The sequence below is a fragment of the Phaethon lepturus genome, unplaced genomic scaffold (genome assembly GCF_000687285.1).
Source record: "Phaethon lepturus isolate BGI_N335 unplaced genomic scaffold, ASM68728v1 scaffold17423, whole genome shotgun sequence".
NCBI lineage: Eukaryota > Metazoa > Chordata > Aves > Phaethontiformes > Phaethontidae > Phaethon > Phaethon lepturus.
In genome coordinates this window covers 49054-63149 of record NW_010529911.1, presented here as the reverse complement: position 1 = coordinate 63149, position 14096 = coordinate 49054, and the positions used below count along the sequence as shown (strand labels likewise).

The 14096-nt window shown below is 33.7% G+C and overlaps 1 protein-coding gene across 1 annotated transcript in view; it reads left to right on the top strand.

The window, feature by feature from the left end:
* ELP4 (elongator acetyltransferase complex subunit 4) overlaps nt 1–14096 on the top strand; it is a gene marked incomplete at both ends in the record, with an annotated part of 51712 nt that overhangs the window by 31946 nt on the left and 5670 nt on the right. Inside the window, one exon of the mRNA XM_010284090.1 lies at nt 2342–2530. Coding sequence (XP_010282392.1) covers nt 2342–2530 — 189 coding nt within the window. The remainder of the gene's footprint in view (nt 1–2341; nt 2531–14096) is intronic.

Below are 14096 nucleotides of genomic sequence, written 5' to 3'. Positions count from 1 at the left end.
CCTGCTGCCAAAGCAAACATTGTTATAAAAATTACATTCAAAAGGTTAAAAAAAAATCCAAACTAATGAGAGTATAAAAGATCAAGTGATATATCTGAAAATACATTATCCTACTCTGTACTGCAGGCTTGTTGTTATAGAGTATTAGACTTAATGCTTTTCCTATATTTCAGTTATGGCATAAGCAGTTTGTCAGGGCCTTGTGGGCCTGACAGAATTATACTGGTAGAAATTCTGTAACTGGCCAAAACAAATAGATCTGATATTATCTGCTGTATGAATAGCTTTATCTTTCACAACTCTTATGATTTAATATTGTGAAACAAGCATCTGTCATCCTTTATCCAATAAGAGAACCAATTTTCTGATACAGGTTTTTTGTTTGTGTTGTTCTTACCGACATTCTTAATAATAAAAAATATTTTTCTCACTACAGAAGTTTCTGTAAGTTTTATGTATGTTTGCTCTGAAATTTGCTCAGAACACTTTCTCTGCATGATCAATATCCATTATATCTGTCTAAAATAGTTTTATTAAATGCCTGATTTTATACTGTTGCTTACAAACAGATCAAGAAATGCATGAATCTGCTCTGATTAGAAGTCGCTAAAGAATATTAGATCAGCTTCCATTTTTTCCTATTGTTTTTAAAACTGAACATCTGAGGCTAACAAGTATCATACAGAGAAATCACATTGTGTCGTATTACCCTATCCTATTAGCCAGATCTTCATAAGGTAGTGTAAAAAGTTAACTTTACATGAGTAAAGCCTAAAAGCCTGCAAAGCCTGAGACTAAAGAATCCACCAGAGTTAGAATATGTACCGCTTTCACAAAGATTGTAAGCGAATTGGCAGACCAGCTCACTGTGTAAGCCATGAGAGTCGGATAAATGCAGAGCCATGTGGTACTAACTGTGTTTCACAACTGCGGCTCTGTCTACCCAATATGGAGGAGGAAGTATTTATAAGAGTAGCCTCTTGCCTTGTCAAAAGCTTTCCTCTGGGTTTCCAGAGCAGCTGTGCAATGTTTTGTGCTTGATAGTTACTGTTCGTTCCAGCTGCAATTCAGGATAGTGGAAATGAATATCTGCAGTTTATCAAAGCACTTCATTGTAATGAAAAGTACCTGGAAGCTTTTACTTATCTAAAGTAGTTTATATATATAAATATATGTTTTTTTAATAAAAAAAAGAGCTGGCCTTTAAGTATGAACCCTGAACTCTAGAAATGTATTTTTGATCACCTTGTACAGGAAGTCTTTCAACAAAGGTGCTTATTGTCTCTCTCTCAGCTGCTGATAGCAAATATACCTAAAATCATTCTCAAAGATCACCAGGAAAGGTCACATCAAATAAGCAGAAATGAGATTTGTCATCATGAGACATGACATTTTAGTTTGCATAAACAAATTACAACTCTGGCCTCATAATCTGCCCCTTCAGAAAAGGGGCTTTATCTTAGTCACTGCCTCTGTTGGATACTCTTCTGCCAGCGTACTGCAGGGCAGCAAACAGTCTTTAGGTAGATAACACATGAGGCCATTTAGGATTTTACATGTCAAAACAGCTTAGATTCTAGTACCCGGTAGCTAACTAAAGCAGATCCAGAAACACTCATGTCAAGGACTTTCAGAAAGGTGTAGTCCTTAAGAGACAACCTGCTGATGTCCCCATCAGACTCTGTTTCTCCGTAGCTGTGGGTAAACCTTCCTTCATTAGTTGGAAGCAGTTGGCAGGAATGTAGATGATCCTTGCAGACACTTCTAAAATGGTGACAGGGCGCGTCGGTGAGGTAGGCCGCTGACCTCAGTCATTTAGAAGTAGCAGAAAAAGTGAACCTGAAGTAAACAGAATAGTCAGGTTATGAATGTAACACAGCGAAGGGTTGAAAATAGAGGGAGAAGTTATGTTTGATTACTCTCAGGCCCGTCCAGCAGACTGATTTAGAGCTGGGAGAAAAGGTTCTTTCGCATGTTTTGTAAGGCAGTGATGGAGGAGAGAAAGGACGTGAAAAATCATAGTATTACTGGATTCTGTGTCAGAATGTACTTACATTTAGCCAGTTAGAAAATGCAAATTAGTATTTTTCAGTATTTCTGTGCTCTTACACTTGTACTTGCTTATCTGACATAGCGTGATATCCAGTCAGTGAAAAAAATGCCATTCCATTTGTAATTTTTATAAGATCCTCTGAGATTAAGCTATGATTACTTAAACTATGTAATTATTGACAATATGAATTCTATAAATAGTATTTTTTTTTAAATACAGACATTTTCCTCTTAAAGTTTAAAAAATAACAAGTGGCTTGGGTTTTTTTGTTGTTTTTTTTTTCAATAGAAAAAACAAAAGAATATTTTGCGGATAGGAATTCAGAGTCTGGGTTCCATGTTGTGGGGTGATGACATTTGTAGCAGTGATACTCCTGAAGATATTCATAGTCTTACAAAATTTCTGTATGTTCTCCGTGGCCTCCTCAGAAAATCTTTGTCAGCCTGCATCGTCACAGTGCCCGCTCACCTTATCCAGGTAGGAATGCTGTCTCTGCTATATTTCATAGCTGACACATCAGTTAGCAAGAATTTAAAGTTTATGGTAAGAAAATAAAAGCAATTTTGGACATTTTGAAAACGCTTTTTGTTCAAAGGGCAAAGTTAAAACGGACCTTCATTGTAGTGTTTCTGTACTGTTGTGGGACACTTGTGCTGCAAAATGTACAAAGACTTAAGCACAAGACCATCTTAGATACTATTATGCCTTATATGGGTCTTAGTCTTTTTTGAAAAACTATAAAAATTTCAGGTAAAATTTAAAGAAACAAAGAGAATCCTGCTAGTAATCCTTTCTTAAATTTATTTTTTACAACATCCCTATGTACTTTTTCACTGCCTTCAGAACACTGTTTAGAGTTTTAGTACAAGACTTTTCAGTCCACTGTCTTCATCTGTCATACTCGTTACAATGATGTGCAATCTTGTTTTTAAAAGCCAGGAATTGAAAGATACAGGTTTACTCTTTGATTCTAATGTCCAGTTGTACTGGGACCAGGAATAAACCAGTTATGGTATCAGAGTAATTTTCCCAACTGCAAAATCAGAAGCTGCTATAACAGCACCTTTTCTGAGAGTATATAGAGACTTAAATTTATCTTCTGGAAATGAAAAATGTAGATAGTCTTTTTTTCTGCAAGTGGTAATGTAACTTGCAAAAGCAAAAATATTATTCACAATGAACAGAGAACCTATAATTTTAGATATTAATGTGATTTCATTATAGTAAAAAAGTACTGGATAAAACCTCATATTATGCAAAATGTTTTCATAGTAGATGGGTTTATCATTAGATTAAATCCTATCTTAGGTTAAGTACATGGCTTCCACTTAGGTATTGCATTTTGTAAAGATGTTTGAATACCAGCAAATGTTATTTATCTAGATACCTGATACACTTACTGCTTCGAAAATAAACTTGATTTTCTAGTTTTAACATTGCAATAAAAAGTGTATGAATATTTCTCTCGCAGTGCAAACCTCCATCTCCTTACTTAGCTATTTCTAAACATTAGAAAGCAGTTTGCCTTCAAAAACATTGACAGCAAAATTTAGTGCAATGAATAGAATTTGTGAATGTAAAACTAGCATCCATCTTTTTACACATTGGAACTACCTGTCCATAATTGGGACATAGAATCAGTTTCATTATACTCTTTTTTATATATTAAGTCAATAAAAGGTATGATTGTATTTTAGAGAAGTAGTCCAGAAGCATCTCTAAGAAGCAAACTGAAGGACAAAGTTTTTTATTTGTTGCAAACTTACCTGCAAAGTTGATTTTGGTTTTGTGTTTATAAATCCCATATAAATTGATTCCTGTGGAGTTAGGATTGAATTTATATCTCATTTTTTAAATAACTGGTTTTTTAATTTTAACAGAATTGTTTTACAGTAAGTGCTAGAATGTTCTGAATTTTAAAAAGGAAACATTATTTCCAGAATCTTTGCTTAGCAGCCTTAAACAAACGAGAGCATCAATTTTTTTTTTCAGTTGTTAGACTTCATGTATCCTTCTTTAAGCACTAAACTATGGCAAAAACTGTCATTAGGAGGAGCAAAGCTGCTGAGGGTTCCTTATACCCCACATTACTCAGTTCCCAGAGCCCTGCTGTGTAGTTGTTCCACTCTCCAAGAAGCCTGTTAAAGAGCCCCTGAGAGCATGTGTACAGCCCTCCATGTTAATAGTTAATTGGTGAGGATGGCAAGATGAGAGGACAGCCGAACATGTGGTCTCTCAGGCTCAAGCCGTAGACAGACCTTTAGTTATAATAACAGCAGCTGCTCACATTCTCACAACCCAGCTACTCACCATTCTGTTGCTGAGGTTTCTTACTGGATTAAAAAAGTAAAGAAAATACCTTTTCTTTCCAAGAAAAGAAGAGAGGGGGAATTTTTTTTCCAAATGCATTTCTGTATATATGTTTAATTTGATCAGCGTAAGTTCAAGCATATGCTTTTTCTGTTGAATCTTAAAGTCAGTATGAAGGCATAGAAAATTCACACTATTTTTCTGAAGATGTAGTCAGTTCCACATTTTCTCTGAACTACCATTTCTCTGTTTTCTATGTTATCTTTTGCCTCCCAACTGTATTAAGTGGTCTGCAACTAAATTCTTCACATGAATAATTTCCATGAAGGTAAATATAAGTTCAAAATCACATTTTTAATCAAGGTTTTGTTTGCATAACATACACAGAAAAATAGTTTCATTTTTACCTGCTTGGTCTTGAAAAAATAGATTTTTAGTAGTGACTCATACCATATCTTGTCTCTGTCAGCCCCCAGTACTACTACAATGAAGAAGAAATAAAACTCACAATTGATAGTACTGATTTTCAATAGGGACAATGTCTTTCCAATCCAGACTAGTTAATCTGTAGCCCAAATTATACTTTTTTATATGAAGTCTATGAATAAAGCACATATACATATGCTATATATATATATATATAGTTTGAGATTGGTTTCTTTTATATATTTTGCCAAATACTTCTCATGCTTTACTGTGACAGGGAGTTCCACAAATTAAATCTACCTGGTTTCTTTCTTTTTCAGAAAGTTTAATTTTGCCTTTACTTTTCATAAATTATATCTTTGTTCTTGGCTGATGAGACAATAAGATGAGGCTCCCTAGTATATCTTTTCTGTATTCTGATTGGTTTGTATTTTTCCTCATGCTGCCTACTTAATCTGGTTTTAAACAGTCATATTTCTTTCAATCATATTTTGCTTTGTTACAGTAACGTAATACAATAATGCTATTATTGTTTGTTCACTTTTCCTACATTCTAGTGTCTGCTTTGTCTCTTTGATTACCACTGAACATTAAACAATCATTTTATTCTTGATGCTTTTCCCTCTGTGGTACACATCCACCAATGTGGCTCTTTCATTATTCCAGCTATTCGTTGTTTTGTATTTAATATCTTTATAAAAATAAATTGCATTTATCCAAAGATGATGGTCATTCACCCAGTTTGATGGGACACTGCATGTCTTCACAGTCTTCTGTAAGGCTATATTTTGGTAAAAGACACAAATTTCCGAAAAATCTGGTTGTGTACAGAGTTTTTTCAGAATAATTTAAAGAAATTGTAGTCCCCTGAAGAACACAGATTCTTTGTGGTTTATTGATGAAACTTCTAGTGCAAAGGGTGCATGAAGAAAAAAGAAAATTCCCTTTTCTTAACCACAAAAATAGGAATACATTATTCTGGAATAGAATTTCAAGAAAATGACACAAAAAACTTACCCAATTATGAATTTTATTCAGATGATCTGTGACAAGTTTTACTTGATTGATATTTTCTACTGATTGAACATACTCTTAATCTTACACTGTCTGTCAGTTAATAAATATTGAGATACTTACAAGTGTGATTAAAATAGTTGATGGAAGGTTATTTTTCAAGTCTTTCTACTGCTTCTTGAAAATTCATTGTGCCTATGAAATCAGATGGTGCATTTGAAAAGGGAAAATTAGTTCCATTTTTAAAATCTAGCATTGATCAAGGAGAGCAGACTGAAGAGGCATTTCATTTGTTGTTACACTTTCCAAATTTAAGGAATATTGTAGAAACAAGTAAGGACTCTTTTTCTGTATGTTGATAATCTGTACATTTTAGTACCTAAATTAAAAAAAAAAAAAAAATTGTGCTACAGAGTGTGACTTAAAGGACTTTAATGTCACTGCTTTATACTTGCAAAAGCCCTAAATTAAAATTTAAAATATTTTCCTATTGTGTTTTATTCTTTTTCTTTACTTACTGGAAATCATTGATAAATCCAAAACCATCTTTCCCCAAAAATACTAAATAATGTTCTTCCCAATTTTGTATCACTTAAGTAATACCTTTTTTAAGTAGATCATTTTTTTCACTGGGAGAAAGCATAACTCTTTTATTAAAGCTATCCTTTATTTTGAACTCGAAGCTGTATTACTGTTAAGGACTAACAACCATATTAGTCAGCATGTACCAAGGGAAATTAATTGACTAATGAAAAGTCAGTATGAATAAGTCTTCTTAAAGAACCTGTCCTCAAGAGTCTGAAGTTCTGTTTAGCAAGGTATTTTCATTATTTCATCCAGTATGTTAAAAAATTAATTTCCTACAATATTAATGTTTTGATGCTTTGAATTCACTGAGGTGCATAAGTTACTGTATGTTTCAGTGTAGAAAAAATCAGAAACAAACCTTTTTACATCCATAGACTTTTGTGTTCACACTGAGTAATTTAGCAGCTAAACTCGAAGTCAAGCAAGAGAGTGCTTTAGAATCCATTGCTAATATAAGATTATAAGATGTGAACTCTTATACCTTGTGAATTTCTCATGGTTTGAAATCTTTATTCCGATGACAAGAGCTAAGAGTGATTGCCTGCCTTAGAACTCTAACTTCCCAGAGTTCACAAGTGTAAAATGCTGAAAAACCTTCAAATGTATTTGATGATGTAGCCGCTACACACAAATTTGAGATCGAATGTCATATAGTTTCTATGTCATAGTTAAACAAGCTTTTGAAATTCTCTGCAAACCAGAAACTATGAAGATTAAATGGTCTTTATGATTTTCTATATTTGAGGGTTTTTACTTGCTTTTTAATGTTGCGTGTTGCATTTTGTTGGATGTGAGAAATACAGTTTAATAACCATACAAATATTTATTGACAATCATGAGTTCATGACAGGTATTCTTACATTATCCACATAGTTATCAGATATGAATATTCTGGTTTGGATATTCTAGACATTCATAACAGTATCTTTAAAACTATGAGTAGTAAGCTGAGACAAGTATACAAATTCAAAATTTAAATTGTGTGACAGTAAGTAATTTTGTTTTCAATTTCTATTATTGTTGATAGCATTTGCTAATCAAGTTGCAGAAGAAATAGAAATATTTTGTTGCTTCATAAAATAAGTTTATGGTTGCCAACAGGCTGTGTTCTAGCTCTACCACTTCTCATTTGGTAACAACTACCCATTCCAAAAATAAATACCATATACATGTGAAGCAAGTTTTTGTACTCACATGTTAATTGTCTTTTAACTGGCTTAGCTGTATTATGATGAACAGTCACATTGTATGTTAAAACTGCATGCCTAAAACAGCCTTCGCATTTTAATAAATTTTACATTTTGTAAGGACACTATATACACACCCTTATCACCATCTCATCAACAGACTGTCTTTTAATCAAAAAAATCACTTTTCCAAAATGAGTGTGTTAAACTTCAAAAGTTAATGAGTATATGCAACATTGCAGTTTTATTTTACATTTTATCTGTATAATCTGAAAATACACTTATGAAAACTTTAAAAAATTAGGTAAGATTTAGAACTAAATCTTTCAACTGCAATATTAGACCTAAACAGTTAAATATCCCATCACAGTATGGAGATAGTCATCTGTTCAAGCATATGGAATCTTTTGGCTACTGGACTAAGTAGTTAATATAATGCCCAGTGTCCAGACATGGACACAACTGTTATGGAAGCAGAAGGGAAAAGGCACATGTATTGAGCCCATTTGGACAGCGATAAGTAAAGATTAGAAGAGTGACTTTAAATAATGCAGGACAAAGTAGTTGTCTGCATTAGCAAGTAACTCTGTTACAAAATGGAAGGTAGTATTGTATTTCTGAAGCAATACTATTTTTTTCGCCTAAGTAGAGTACACGTTCTTGAAAAAAATGCCCTATTAATCTAGCATTAGATATGTGTGTTGTCTGTTGTATTTCAGAACAAAGAACAATAATTTTGTGTAAAACTATTTTATATTTAAATTATTGCATATGTATTTCCCGTCTTAAATGATTTCCAAGTAATTGAATATTGAATTTCTGTGCATTGTTTGCTTAGAAACGTTTTTATACGAACTTTTGGTGTGGTTTAAAAACCTTAAAATTTCAGGATCTAATTTTATGTCTTTTTGTTTAGACCTGCTCTATTAATTACAATATAATCGTAATAAAAAGGAATACTGCATCTTTAATGATGTTTTTGTGCCTGTGTAGTTAAGCTTTAATGCTAGGGAAAAAAAAAAGATTAAATTAGTTTCCCTTCCAGACTGATGATGGAAAATAAAAGCTCTTAGCCACAGAATGTAACACTTAGAATTAATATTTAATTAGACCGGCAAATTGTACACCGTGGCTGAAAGCTTCCAAAGAGTTGTTAGTGCCACAATTGACCTACAAGTTTAATAATAACTCACTTCGAGGAGCAAGTGCCAGTTCAGCATAGTGGAGCCACTGTAAGAAAGTCCTGTGAGATTAAAATCAGCAAACCAAATGGCAGGCGAGGATTCCTGGGATGGAGCCTTCTGGAAAGCTGGGAGCTGGAGTAGCTTTTCAGCCAGGATTCAGATGAGAACAGTGGGCAAAAAAAGCTGATCCCTCCTGTTCTGGGAGCTTCTGGTTGTAGGCCAAAATCCTAGAACAGATTTTTTCTAAATGTTCTTACTGCAGCTATTAATTTATATCACAAATCAAGTAATGAATGACTTATTTTCATCTTTTAATGAAGTTTTTATACAAAAATTATCACTGAATTCCCTGGTCATGCATTTTACTCATGGAAGAATGGCACTTTTTTGGTGCGTCGTTTTTTTTGTAATTTTGTATGTTTGTGTTGCAGACTGTTTCATTTTATAATATCTTACTGCTACATAAAGGGGTTCTTGTAATAATATGGTGTGATGAGCAATTTATCGTAATATTATGAAAAATGTAAATTAAATACAGAACGTGTGTACATTGTGAAATCTAATATTTTGAAGGTTAAATAGCTTAATCTTGCCTTTCATTTTGTGAACAATTAAAATCTAAAACCAGAACTCTGCCATTAGATAGCCATCTGAGCCTTAATTCTATGGCAAATTATTCTAGTGAAATAGGGCACCATAAGTTCAAAAATGTGCAAACACACAGCAACAGACTGAGGAAGGAACATTCTGCATTATTTATTGGCTAGATCCTAAATAATTAAAGAAATGCCTACTCATTAGTTAAAAATTAAAGCACGTGAGAACCTTGCCAGCAGAGGGAGCAGTCATGTCTTTCCTTAGGTTCCCATCATTTCCAGCCTACCCATCATTTCCACCCTACCTTTTCTTATTGCCCAGCCAGTTTCCCATCTGGACCTAGCTTTGCCAGCCTGCTCCTGATGACAGCCTATAATTTTATACTGTATAAGGGATTAGGTTTTTAAATGATTTTATATTTCCATAGCTTGCCACTTGATTACCAACATCGGTTAGATGTTCCTTTTGATATTTGTGTACTATAATTGAAATAATAGCGGAGGATCCTTTTGGTCACCTGTGAATAAAATGTGGTTCACTGTTCAAAAAATTTAAGTTGCAGCAATAGTTAGCCTTTCTGAATTGGTAGGCAAATTAAATTTTTTTCAGGCAAAATGGCAACAAAAGGCACTCCTAAACCTTTTTCTTATAATGAATAACTCCCAAGGGAGACTTAGGATTTTAGTTAAGCCAGTTGGTCTCAAATACATTAAGTTCTGCACTTTTGTTATAGCTCTCAAGATTTTGTAATATGAGTCTCATTCTTTCAGTCTATTTTGCATCTGTATTTTACACTATGTTATGACCCACTTGCAACATTGGATTTTTTTGTGGTTTTATATATGTAAACAAATATGTTCAGCTGGTCATTGTGATATTGAAGGCAATAATGTGCAGTTTTCCGTATATATGCTTTTATAACAATGAGACATTCTCATTAATAAAGACCAGATCGTGTTCAGGGGAGATGCTGGGCTCATCTCAGCCCAGATCTTGTACCAATTTCTTCCCAGCTCCTCATCCTTCACTGGAGAAAGGCTCAATCAAGTTTATTTCATCTTCCCACTGCAGCAGTACCCATAAAAGAGCCCTGCACCCCAGAATCGTTCGTAGTCACATACAGCCTGTGCTTTCAGATAGTGAATGCTAAGGAAATAGCAGTCAGAAGACAAAAACACTGAACAGGGATTCAGCTCAAAAAGTGTCACCTTTTAATACCCTGTACATCTGTCACCTCTTTCAGCCAGATAATAATGGGATTTTCAGCTCCCAGCTTTCTGGGCTTTGACTCTTGTATCATCTTCATGATACCACCAAATATTTTCCTGTTACCCAAGAGCCATAGATGCAGCCTTCTAAACCAAGCCTCAGAGAGGGTAGACAGGGCTTCAACGAAAGGCTGAGTTTGGTTCCCAGCTTGTTGACTGGCTTTGGACAACTCGCCTGACATCTTTGTGCTTATTACATGACTTGTAAATGAGGAATGCACCACTTGCCTGTCTTTTTTAGAGCATTTGGAGATCAACAGATGGAAAGTTTGATTTAAACTACAAAGTCTTTGTTCTTTCTTTGGTTTTTGTAGGCCTCAGCAACAACTGTTACTGACTTACTTGTTTTATCTGTATTGAGTCATCACTCATTTCACTGTTGGCCCTTAGGTCTTCCCTCCAATGGCAGAACAGACAGACTTTATTTTGTGGGGTGCCAAGGTTTGCTGGTATTACATTCCTTTATAGCTCAAGTAATAGACAAGTCCAGGCCATCCATCTTCAGTGAAGATCCAAAGATATATTTTTTTTTTTTAGTATGTGATATTTAGTTTTTACTTCATGGATGATTATTTTTCCTGAAAATTTATCCAGAATTTTTTAACTGAATACTGTGTCATCCACCTTCATCTGATATATGTGATAATAACATTGCAGAGTTTCCATAGCAGTGGCAGTGTTTTAGGTGTAAGATAAGGAAACCATGGCTCAAATGTTTAGAGTTCTTAAGAAACAAAAATACTAGTTCTAACTAGTTTCACAGTTGACAGACTCTTGAGTTTATATAGAATATCAATCAGTACAAACATTATTAAAGGCAACTTTAAGAGAACAAGCAAAATCTGGAATTAATACATTGTGTAACATATTGGCCAACAGATGCTTTGTTATCCCCTTCCCATTTTTACAGGTACATTGCATGTAATCACCTGCTCGCGTCTTCGCTACATGTCCTTTCTTTGCTTCTGTACCTTGTATAAAATTACTCAAAGATACTATTCATTGCTTGAAATTAGCTAATGTAATACAATGTACATGTAAACAAATCAACCAAAATCAATGCTTCTGTGATTTCATCCATATGGTAGAAGAAGATGTCTAATCAGTCAGAATCCTTAAATGTGGATTTCTCATCACGGAAGGCATTGTAGCTTGTAGAAAAACCTTGAAGTCTATTTCTAGGAAGTCTGTCTTCCAGCAAAGACATCACACTTGTATTCAGTTTTCTTGTGATATTGATGCAGACTTCTCCATACCAAAATTTGTTCATGTACTGTTAGTCATCTTATGTTCCAGTGGCCTGAGTGTACATTCCTTTTAGAGCCACAATTCAAAGTTCAATTAGTAGACTAGGTGTGTGGAAGCACTGTTCTCAGTGAGTAATCAACTTGGAATCAGAATAAGTATAGAATTTTAGACTTTACAGTCTTTGTTAGTTACTCATATAACACTTTTTGGCAGAGCTGTTATTAATCTTTTCTTTTTGGGGTTTGTGAATAATGAAAAGTGCACAAACTGTATCTATAAAACTAGTACAAGGGCTTAACACCCAACTTCTTTTACCAAAATAAAATGTATGGATAATTCTGTGCTTTTCTGAGCAGTAATTACTAACAAATGGTGATAAATATTTAAGCCATGTTTCTTACTATTAATAATTTATCTTTTCAGTTTAAAATCCTCTGGAGGTTAAGTAGTAATGGCAAGTGGTAAATATTTGTATATTGTGAAGTCATTATCACCTAATTGTATGATAATCTCTCAAGAAATAGCAAGAATTATTTCATCTATTGAATATCCAGCCAGTGTTTCATTATAGTCCAATGTGGCTGCCTAAGTACTAAGCTTCCTTCAGCTTTATGACAGAATGTAACAGAAACAAAAAAGGTACAATGAATTTTTGAACTTTTTTTGAAAAGTCACACATCAAAATTTGCTTTAAGTTCATAAGGTTCATATTACTTTGCATGAACTTGCTTGCTTGCTGTTTATTATTGGGACCTTCTTTCAAATGAAGTGTCAGGATTACTAGACTCACCTGTTGGTAACAACACAAATTGTTGCCTACAATTACACTTTTACCCAGACTTGGGGGGACGGGGGTGGGTATCTGAATTAATCTTTAAATTCTGTGCTGTCATACCTAATGTGTGCAACTCACTGTTTAAACTGGGTTTTGTCCCAGTGCTAGCAGTTGTTTGTAAGTAGTGTTTTAGGTAATGAAACCCATTTTAGGATTCAGTGTATTAACACTTAATTAAATATTTTAAAATAAAATCAGTGATGGGATTAGATTACCATAATGTAAAGGTACAGAAGCCAAATATAGCCCTCTACCAAAATATAGGCCTGCTGTCTCTTTGAAAAGAGACATAGTCTTAAAATATCTTATTTTCAATTATATAAATCAGTATTAAAATTATGTTAATATATTGATCATAATACAAATGCAAACATATGAAGCCCATGTGATTCAAGAGCTTAATGTATATATACAGGTGCTAGTTAGATCTCTATGTAAATCTTTAACATGAGTCTTATTTTCCTTTTAAGTTTTGAGGTTGTTTATATGTGCTATCTAGAAAAGTTGAAGCCATTCCAAGAAAATTTTCCATTCTTTGACTTTTCTTTACTTAATGGAGCACAAGGACTGAGAATTTAAATATTTTTATTACATAAATTTTGTGAGGTTTTTAATTTCTCTGGAAACTGACAACATAAAAATGAGAGGACATATCTCTGGGTGTTAGAAAAATTTTGACAGGAAATCAGAGGAGAACTAGAAATTAGAGCAGAGTGGAAAAGACGGATTTTTTTCCTAATACAGAAGCCAGATGAACCAAGATTGATTTGATTAATAGTAGTAATGATAAAATTGTGGCACATTAAGAACTCAATCCAGCAGAAACACACAGTATTAATTTCAGTATGTAAGTTTGAGCATACAAGCTATACATACATTTGTGTTGGTAGAATACCATTCTTCACACTTAGACACAGAAGATGATACATTTTGAACTGCTTTATTTGCAAATAAGTATTTTTAAACATGCACAAATAATTACTCAAAGCTATATAGATTCTGCAAATAAATTAGTAGGACAAACCAATCTTTTTCCATAATTCCACTTCCCAAAAGCTGGTTAAACACATGTTTATAGTTCTCATTTACATATCCAGCTACCTACGTGGATTTTCTTGAGATGATGTTTTGAAAGTACACATGGGATGAGCCCGAATCTTGTAAGTTTGTGCTTAAAAGAAAATGTCTGCCTAAAACACTGAGCACAAAGTAAGATATAGAATGGATGCCCAGCCCAGCCTGCACAACAGGGTTGCTACCATGTTGTTAGAATAATTACATTTTGGCTGAACTAACTAATTTAGAAAAACTGCAGTACATCTAGGAAGACTGAAAACTTTCCAGGACTGAGTTGAGGTTTTTTTATTTTTTAATGTAATTTAAAAC